At 38.1% G+C, this 9,811-nt stretch overlaps 3 protein-coding genes across 11 annotated transcripts in view; 2 read left to right on the top strand and 1 right to left on the bottom strand.

The window, feature by feature from the left end:
- Nucleotides 1-3,837, bottom strand: part of mmp13b (matrix metallopeptidase 13b) — a 12,744-nt gene extending 8,907 nt beyond the window's left edge. Inside the window, exons 1-4 of one of the 6 annotated variants that reach the window (XM_020600400.1) lie at nt 3,761-3,837; nt 2,688-2,822; nt 2,340-2,592; nt 2,019-2,192 (exon numbers count right to left, since the gene is read on the bottom strand). In XM_020600400.1, coding sequence (XP_020456056.1) covers nt 2,019-2,192; nt 2,340-2,364 — 199 coding nt within the window. In that variant the 5' untranslated portion in view covers nt 2,365-2,592; nt 2,688-2,822; nt 3,761-3,837. The other 5 variants (XM_020600403.1, XM_020600401.1, XM_020600404.1 and 2 more) reach the window with 5 other exon arrangements.
- LOC109960306 (matrix metalloproteinase-20-like) lies at nt 3,071-5,193 on the top strand. Its single transcript, XM_020600293.1, has 5 exons — nt 3,071-3,150; nt 3,288-3,421; nt 3,812-3,968; nt 4,508-4,611; nt 5,093-5,193. Exons 1-5 carry the CDS (start codon nt 3,071-3,073, stop codon nt 5,191-5,193), a joined length of 576 nt encoding a protein of 191 aa, XP_020455949.1.
- A 1,560-nt stretch (nt 5,194-6,753) lies between these two features.
- The window catches only part of tbrg1 (transforming growth factor beta regulator 1), an 8,618-nt gene continuing 5,560 nt past the window's right edge, over nt 6,754-9,811 (top strand). The window contains exons 1-6 of one of the 4 annotated variants that reach the window (XM_020600396.1): nt 6,754-7,033; nt 7,262-7,399; nt 7,765-7,822; nt 7,935-8,017; nt 8,216-8,252; nt 8,612-8,674. In XM_020600396.1, coding sequence (XP_020456052.1) covers nt 7,281-7,399; nt 7,765-7,822; nt 7,935-8,017; nt 8,216-8,252; nt 8,612-8,674 — 360 coding nt within the window. In that variant the 5' untranslated portion in view covers nt 6,754-7,033; nt 7,262-7,280. Of the gene's footprint in view, nt 7,034-7,256; nt 7,400-7,764; nt 7,823-7,934; nt 8,018-8,215; nt 8,253-8,611; nt 8,675-9,811 lie in introns of all 4 variants that reach the window. The other 3 variants (XM_020600397.1, XM_020600398.1, XM_020600399.1) reach the window with 3 other exon arrangements.

Below are 9,811 nucleotides of genomic sequence, written 5' to 3'. Positions count from 1 at the left end.
AATTGTACTGAATAACTGGGCTTTAACAAAATGCTTACTTTAGATTGGGTCTGCATTATTAATAAACACATTTATCAGGCACTGAAAGCTTTGTCATGTAAAGTCCTAATATTTGTCCTTTTTCAATCGAGATGATGAACACAGTGTGATGAAATACTGTTAAAGTAGAAAAACATACCAGCAGACCCTGCTCCTCCCAGGTACTTCTTCTGATATGTAACATCTCTGGCACTTTGTCAACATGAAACAGGATTGGGCAAAACAGTGGTCTCTCCCAGCTACAACCTTGCAACTCCAAACTGTCCTCTCAGTCATCACTTCCATCTGTGCTGAGACCATAAAATGAGAACAATGAAAGTTCTCTACTTTTTTTTCTGCTAAAGAGCTTGGCACAATCTGGGAAAGTCAGCTCGTGTTGGCTGACAGAGGAACACTGTAGTTCCCAATGCTTCACAGTGACCAATCAAGCATAATTGTAGCCTGACTTTACTGCAGCACCATCCTTGTCCAGTCTGGGCATCCTGGCTGATGGCCATTTTCTCTGCAATTTCAGTTCCCCTTCAGTAAACTCTCTCATTAAAAAGTCTTACATGCATTTGCTAAAACTGAATAAGTATGTGCTTTGCTGGTGATGTTTCAGGAGAGCTGGCAGAATGCGTGAGATTGAGCAGTGCCGCCCAATTCACTGTGTTGCATCAGTTCATGTTGTAGTTTCACCACTTGTTTGGGATTATCTGAGTCTGAACATTATACTCTTAAAGCTCCCATCAAATATTGTGTCTTAGTTTTATGTCCCATGACTCATTTTTGAACTAACTGATTTCACTCCTTTATACTGAATCTAAATAAGATATTGACGTATGCACTGTTATTGTCAGCATTTACATCTTCACTGGAGCAGTCACTTGACAAAAACATTCAAATGTTATTTCTTCATTTTCTTTATCACTGTCCTTTACTCTTTGCAAACCCCTCCCTATTGGATTTGCGAGCGGTATGAGTCACAACAACCATTTAAAAGGCTTTCTCATTAACCAGAACTTCCATCTCCATGTATTTGCACTACTGCCACTACAACTCATATAGTATTAAGTCTGTGAAATGCAGGCCATGCTGCTTTTTTGCTGTGTCTTGGTCTTGCTTAGGCTTGGTCCATGTTTTACGGCACCCACGTTTATTCTGGAGGTAGAGAGCTATCCTTCCACAGAACCACAGGCTGACTTGAAGCTGGCCACAGTAAGTGTATAAGCGCATGAGTTTCATCACAAATGTCTGAGATCGGACTGCATGCGATTTAATCTCTAGTACAATGCAAAAAAAAAAGTGTTAATCGTATTACATAACGTGCAATTTGGTGTATGCAATATATATAGTACTGTGTGTAATCTATTGTAATGCATGCCACAAATAAGAAGTTCCTCTGTAGGGAGAGTCTTGACTTTCATTCATAGCATTAACTGAGTTGTACCGGACCAGTTAATGTGCCTTGGTCTTCAGTGCAGCATGTTATCTGAACTGGATCTTAAATGTACTCACAGGAATACCTTCAGAAGTTCTACAACCTACCAAAAAAGCCTTCGGGGCGCATCAGGCGGAGTGGGCCCTCCTTTACCTCAAAGGTGAAAGACATGCAGAGTTTCTTTGGGCTCAATGCAACTGGTGTGTTAGACTCAGAGACCCTTGAGGTGATGAGGAGCCCTCGATGTGGTGTTCCAGATGTGGAGGAGTACAGTAACGCTCAGGGGACACGATGGAATAAGAATATCATTACCTACAGGTATCTACTGCAGCTTTTGATAATATTAATGATCAAGGTGCTTTGAATCTTTTTACTTTAAAGTACAGTTCTTTGTGAACTGATTTAGAAAGCCAGCTGGATTTTCAAAAGTATAATCATACAGCATATATTATGTATATTTTGCCACTATGTGCTTCTATCATTCATTGTTGTCATATTTATAAATATATAGAAGACATTGTGCCTTGATCTTGCTATAAATCAGCAACACGACATTTACCTGTTGCCTCTGCAGCATTGGCAGGTACACCAGAGATTTGCCTCGCAGCACTGTGGACTTCTTGCTTGAGACAGCGTTCAGGGTTTGGGCCAGAGCCAGCAGTCTGACGTTTGTTAGGATGCACAGCCACAACGCTGACATCATGGTGGAGTTTGTGACCTCTGGTGGGTTTACCTGTATTGAACAGTGATAAAGGATATTTAGAAATACACTGAGCCATTCTCACAGATAGAAAAATACACTTGTCAGGCATGTATCATGTATTATGTAAAACACAACCACATGGAAATATACACTTGGGGAGCTTCAGCAGTAATTTACCTGCAAACTGAGGTAGCGTCATCATGCAGTGGCTGCTGAACTTGACTTGATGAGGTCAACAAAACCCTGTAATTTTCTTTAGCCATGAAAGAAAATGGTTTTCTCTGTGGTTTCATTTGCATGTTTGACCTGGATAATATTATGAAGACCATGGTGACTTGTATCCCTTTGATGGACCCAGAGGCACGTTGGCTCATGCTTTTGGTCCAGGTTTGGGGGTTGGAGGTGACACACACTTTGACGATGATGAGCGCTGGACAACAGGAAAAACAGGTGCTGAGATGAATCACACTTGTACTAAGGGAACTGTACTGAAAACTACAAAAATCAATATTTATTTGGATGCACCTTCTTTGTGATATTGCAGGATTTAATCTGCATGTGGTAGCTGCACATGAATTTGGCCATGCTTTGGGCCTGAAGCACTCCAGAAACCCTGAGTCATTGATGTATCCCACTTACAAGTCTTCACGTGGAGCCAGCCTATTAGCCAGTGAAGATGTAGCAAATATCAACACACTTTACAGTAAATTGTTGTGATTTATTTATCATATGACTATTAGTTACAGTATATTTTTACATCTTTGTATTTCTGCCTAAGTGCAACCTGATACATAACGTATCTCTATGCTGATGACGTGTTAGGGCCAGTCAGAGGTCACTCAAATTACCTATCGAGGTACAACTGGAGCTCTCACCCCTGGCTGTCAGGATCGCTGTTCCCTCAACTCATGCAGAAGAAATGTGCTCCAGACCTGACCTTTGATGCAGTGACCACTATTGGTGAAGCCACCTTCTTTTTCAGAAAGAGGTACTTTGATAACTTTCATTCAAAAGAGATTACACATATGTTCAATTTAATACAGTATGTACTTTCAGTACATACGTACAACAGTCAGTGATAAAAGTGTATTTTTCTAATCTAACTGACAATATTTTCCCCATAAGATATCTCTGGATTAAACATAATGAGCAATATGACATAAAAGAAGGTCCCATCACCAACTTTATGCCCAAGCTCAAAACCAGCATTGATGCAGCGTTCTGGGTACCTCGCCGATCTACTGCTTACCTTATTCATGGTAACTATTCAATAGTGTTTCAATAGCCTCCAGTAAATAATCTGCATCATAAGGTAGGTTTCACTGATTTCATTGTAATTCCATCTACTGCCAATAATCAAACTATTATTTAGCCCATGGCTCGCAGTAAATAAATAAACAAGCAGGTAAGCAAATAAATAAATAATCAGCTGTATTAAGGAGTAATGATTTTGACAGTCACTAAATTAGTGGCTGCTCTGTGAACTAAAGCTGTATTTTTCTTTTCTTCTTATTTTTAGTAGTATTAAAGTGTCAACCACCATCTCAATGAAATCCTGTATTTTAATATGTATTTTTTAATTGATGACATTAGTTCACCTTTTATTTGAAGACGAATCCATCATTTTCATGAGATTTTGCCTTTGATAGAATCCATATTCTGGACAGTGAAAGGCTCCTTTGCGAAGGGGAAGCCCAGATCACTCAGCCACTTTGGATTTCCAGCCTCGGTGCAGGACATTGACGCAGCAGTGCACATAGTGAAAACAGGACGCACCCTCTTCTTTATTCAGGACAATTACTGGAGGTAAGATGACAAATTAATGACATTAATTCAATTATATTCAATTATAAAATTTTAAAAAAGGAAACTGCAATCACTACATTGAGATTTACATATGAAAAGATTTTTCTTAGCTGGTTTTGATAGTTTAAGGTTATTTGAACAAGTTTGTTACTTGTGCACTGGAAGTACATACAATAAATATTTTTCACTTAATAAATGCTCAATACATTTGTTAGCAGTAAAGACTGAACTAAATTAAATGGCCATCTTCTTATTTTAGCTTAACGTAAGTGCTGATCTGAAACAGTGTTCTATTATATAAAACAGTACCTTACATATTAAAGACAAACCACAAAGTAGTGCTAGGTTGTCTGAGATCTTACTTGAACATTTACTGTGTCATTTGGGCCTCACACAGAAAACAAAGGACTCAGTTTCTGATGATGTGATCCTAGCAACCATACAGTAAATACGTGTTTTGTCTAAGCTTTGAGCAATGAACAGATGATTATGACTCATGACGTCTGAGAAACATTGTTTTTTTTTCATGTCCTTTTCAGTTACAATGAAAACCGAAGGGTTATGGACTTTGGTTACCCAAAAAACATCAGTGAGGGCTTTCCAGGAGTCAATGCCACAATAAATGCAGCTGTTTATAAAGAGGGTGAGCAATGATCATTGTACATGTTTGCAATGAAATTGTAATTGTTAGTCTACTTTAATCTTAATTTAATCTAAAAATGTTCTACAGAAATATATATAATGAACAATAGGCAAACTGGGTACAGGCTGTAAAGTGTAGCAATCTTGTCTAGATTTACTTCTGGGTGTATCTTAAGGGCTTTTCTAAGTTGCATTGTTATTAGTAGCAGAGGAATGCTAATTCACTTGCAGCATCAGCTGTGTGTAATTATGTGGTTCCCCTCTATCATTTAAGACTGTATAATTTCACATACATGGTTCTTCATGTGATATGCTGTAATGTAACCTTCAAGCACAGCTGGATATTTAAGTTTAGCAAGATGCCCATCATTGTCATCATTATTATGATCATTAACAAACAACAAAAACATCTTAGAGAACACAACATCAACATATTATGTGAATCACTTTGCTTGTTAAAGGTCTGACTTTTCTCATCTTAGGCCTCATCTACTTCTTTGTCGGACCACAAGTCTACAAATATGACTACACCCACAAACATGTTGTAGGAGTTGAGAAAGCAAATTCCTGGCTTGGCTGTTGAAATGCTGCAAATCTAGAACATGCAACAATTCCTGAAAGCTGTGATTAAACAACCAGAAGAAAGAAGCGCTGCCCCTTTAAATTTTGAGTAAAGTTTTATTTATCAGTACTCATTAAACTGGGAAATGACAATTTAAACCTGATAATATGTATGTGGTTTTTATAGCACAGTGAAATGCGCTCAGCATTTTCAGCTCACCTTCTGTATTTTGTTTAATCAAATCTGCATATCACTGCACTGTAAACTCATTTACAGATATGATGGCAGAGCATACATTAGGTTCACCTTACTAATAGTTGCAGGTTGAGTACAATCTATAAAAAACTACAAAAAAAAAAAAAATACAACAACTTAGGATGCACACACACACACACACATCTTTCATTATTACAGACAAACAATAAAGCCCAGACATAGTATGTTGACATTTCATTGGGAGGTTTTAACCACAAAACCTCCAGAAAACTGGGGGAGTTAAACTGAGCTGTAAATCAGGACTGTGAGCTTTTGGGCCATTTGATTACTCAGCAACCCCAAGAAAGGCCCAAGATAAAAAAAAAAAGTAAAGCGTGATGTAAATGTGCATTTGAAACATGCAGTTGCTCTGGCTGTGAATACCTGTTTTGACTTCTCTGATGTTTGTGGAAATCTCATGGATTCTACCCACTGATCAGGATCAGCAGCTGAGGCCTGAGGATTTGGAGCTTGCTGACGAACTGTCCTATAACAAATATATACAGTATGTTAGCTTTAGATATCTCATTAGTGACTTTTGCATTGATTAAGGCTCATATGGACTTGATTTTGTTCCACCATGGCTTAGCTACAGTATACTGCAGATGTGTTGTATGTATTTTTCAAATAGCACTATATTTATGTAAGAAACTCATTCAAACTACAAAACAAATGCTGTTTTGAGTGTAAAGATTATCTCATTACATTAAAGGTGCTGTCAGTTGCTGGGACATATTTGCTCTTTGTCTACATTTTCATTGCTATAATAGATAAATAAACAGAAATGGGTGACCTTAATATTTTCTTGCAAAGACCTAGTACATCTAAAACATGCACATCTACTGTGAACTGGCAGTAAACAGCTGTTACTCGACTGCGTTTTGCAATATGAAACATGCAAACAGGCTAAATCACTAATGGCACAGCAGGTGTTTGACAGCGGCAGGAAAGACCCTGGTATAACATCACTAATCAGGGTGTGGCCACACAAAGCTTTCAGCCCACAGACAAGAGCAGTTTTCAGTGTACTATACTGCATCATTTCAAACTTCAGTTTCTCCATTTTTCACAGGTTTACAAAAGGGTATAGCCTAACAAGGTGACCACAGGCTTTGAAATTCTTTCTGAAAATCATTTTAGAAAGTTCAAATCTTATTCAGCTTTATTTTAGTCCTATTGTATTTTAATGTCGTTTCGTTCAGATTTATTGCACAATTTCTCTCTCACCTCCCACAGTGTCTTCTCTGTCCAAAATTACCCACTGTCAGTAACACATTTTATTTTACAAATAAAAGTACCCGGATATCCGGTGCAAGTGCGCTCAATAATAATGTCCGACGCTCAATAATAATGTCGAGCTCCTGAACGTGCTTGACACTGATACTTTCCTTTTTTTGTCGATACTCACGCATCGAATCGTATTATTGAGACATTTACTCTCCGCGTAGCTCAACTTTATAACGATATTCCCCACAGGAGCTACTCTTAGGTAGTTAATGTTAGTGTGTAGCCACTGTATGTAAACAATGCGATGAAGACGACAGAAGGTTCCGGTTGACACAGAAACAATTTGGAGCACGAGCTGATTATCTTCTGTTCCATCGAGGTGCGTGCGTTGCATTTTTTAGCTAAGCACTGCTGTCGTATATTGTCTTAATGGAGGTTGCGGGGAATTACTAGGCATTACTTACACTATAGGCAGGTTTCAGTGTTGGTGTGGCCTGGCTTATAGTCATGTTGCTAATTCCAGCTGAGCGTATGAAGTACCCGTAGAGAAAAAGGCAATTTAATGACAATGGCTGTATTGCTAACACTTAATCTGTCTGCAGAGCAGAAGTTCGTCACCGTCTCCTATGGAGTCACTCAACACGTTTGAATCTGAGATAGAGACTGATGGACAGGGGAACTACTCTCTGTTTCCTGCTCTGGACAGCATTGCAAGTCTGTCTGGGACCAGTGAAACCCTGGAGAGGTTGTTTAAGATAATGTGATTTTAAAACACGCCATATGTTTGCATTATAGGCCCACTGCTCATATAATGTATATATTAAATACACCATGCAAGAAGTAATGCTTCCATGAAGGTTACAGAGTAAAGCAACATTATTAGTAATACAGTGTAGATGTTCCCAAATGGGAATCCGTTGTCATTGTGCGTAGTTTTGTGCTCAAAGAGAATGAAATCTTAATACAAATTTAATATGATATAAGAACTAATTAAATAGTGGAGGAAAAATGCTTTGCCTTGATGATCTTGAATTGTTTATGTTTTTATGTGATGATTTCCAAAGTGACAATAAATAATGTTACTCTAGATGATACTAAATGTTTTTGCAGTGAGCCACCCAGTGAAATAGCAGAAAAACCAAACCTCACATGGCTTGATGCAGCACAGGTATCTGCCCTATATATATTATTGTATAGTGTTATTAATAACATTCAGCACAGTTCACTCTGACATGTTTTGTTTGGTTAGTGCTTTTTGTTTTTTCCTTATTCTGGTGTAGATTGTCTTGGAGGAAGCAGGACGTCCCATGCACATAAAGGAGATTAAACAGAGAATCATCGACAGGGGACTTGTTCAATCCAAGTACAGCAACCCTCTCACTTTCATTACACACCTTAGTGTCCTTATGTTTACATATCAAGCCAAACCATAAGCAATGAGGGTTTTTCTTGTGTTAACTGAATATTTATGCCTAGTGTGTGTCTTAATTTCTTAAATAGACCATACACCTTTTCTTGAATCTATAGTAAACTGCTTTTCTTATTGTTCTCTACTTGGCAGTGCAAAATCAAGCCTGGAAGCGGTCATGTACCGGGAGGTAATGTGGTTGTTTGAGACTCGGTCTGACAGCAACCTCTGCTGTTGAGAAAAATAACTTGCACCTCCATTTAGCATTTGTGTTGGTTGAGTTGATACAATACATGCATCATCTGTATTTCTGTTAGTATTTTTTCATGTTCTTTCATCCTTGTCTTTTGACCTTAGTTTACAATTTTAAAAAGATAAAAACTGATATTTTTGTGCTGTAATCAGAAAAAGGATGCATAGATGCACAAGCGTTGACCCTGCTGTATCTAATAATGATGGAATTATTCTAAATTGTTTCCCAGCTTTTGGGAATCAAATCTGGCTTTTCCAGCCCCATGCATTTGGCTTCAGTCTTACATTATGTTTCAGACACAAAAAGGCAGCAGGAGGTTCAAGAGGATTGAGAACAGAAATGGAGTCTTTGCACTGCTGGTGAGTTATATGGATGCTACTGGCAATTTCACACAAAGCCCGAATATTTTATGGGTTATAAAAAATGCATATGACCTTTTATGTCAAACGATTGGTCATGGATAAATACTGACACAATGCTGTTCACACAAGATCTGGGTTGGCACTGTGTTTCTATAACTGCCCGGTATATTCTATTTTATAGGCTTGTTGAAAATTACATTGCAGCATTTTTAAAATTATTAGGCATAGTATTTCTGCAGTCAGTGTTCTCTGGCAGTCTGATAATCTGGTATAATGTCATGGGGTATCTGCTGATTATTTGCTTACTTGATTAAAAACAGATACTTGGATATTAAAGGTAATGCTTGTGCATCTACATGACCCAGGAGCAGAATTTTAAAGGAGAGGCAACTAATATCTAATTAAGCTTGCAGTATTCCACATTACTAATAAGCGCTTGATAATCCTTTAACTACTATAGTACCAATATTTACACCATAAAAAGTGTAACAAATGAGGACTCACTACTCGCTAATGTATGTGAGTCCCTCTCTGCTGTCACCCTTCTAAATTTAGCAGTCAAATGCTCTCTAAATATCTAATTGATGAATGACAACCAAACGAAAGTCTATATCTACACAATAGGGTACAGTTATCTTGGGTTCACAAGGAGCTTGGTGATGGCACTCTACACAGAGTGAGGAGAAGAAACCTCCATCCCCAATAAGGCACACACTCACGTACTTATAACAAAAATAAATGTATTTCAGGAAAAAAAACTTAATCAATATCATTCAACAACAAGACCCTTATATTTCCCAAACAGACCTGGACCTGAACAAGATAAGAACAATATTCCAAAAACAGATTATCCCAATAAGGTGCAGTTCAGTCACTTCTTTCCAATTTGACGCGTCAGTTGTATGGTATCAGGTTCGACCCAAAAAAATTAATTCAAAAGTAACAAATAAAAAACGTAAATCCTCTGTAATCCTACCACCCTCCTGGAAACAGGTGGTCGTTGGAATCTGGAGTATCTTTCGCAGGCGTCTTAGGTGGCATCCAGTCCGTGGATGGCGCTGCTCAGCTCCTCTAGGAGTAGACTCTACCAAAAAAAAAAACCAGCCTACACCCAATTGTGCAGGGAAATCCTTC

This window comes from Monopterus albus, unplaced genomic scaffold (genome assembly GCF_001952655.1).
Source record: "Monopterus albus unplaced genomic scaffold, M_albus_1.0 scaffold46.1, whole genome shotgun sequence".
In the NCBI taxonomy this organism is placed as follows: domain Eukaryota; kingdom Metazoa; phylum Chordata; class Actinopteri; order Synbranchiformes; family Synbranchidae; genus Monopterus; species Monopterus albus.
This window is presented reverse-complemented; position numbering and strand designations above follow the sequence as displayed.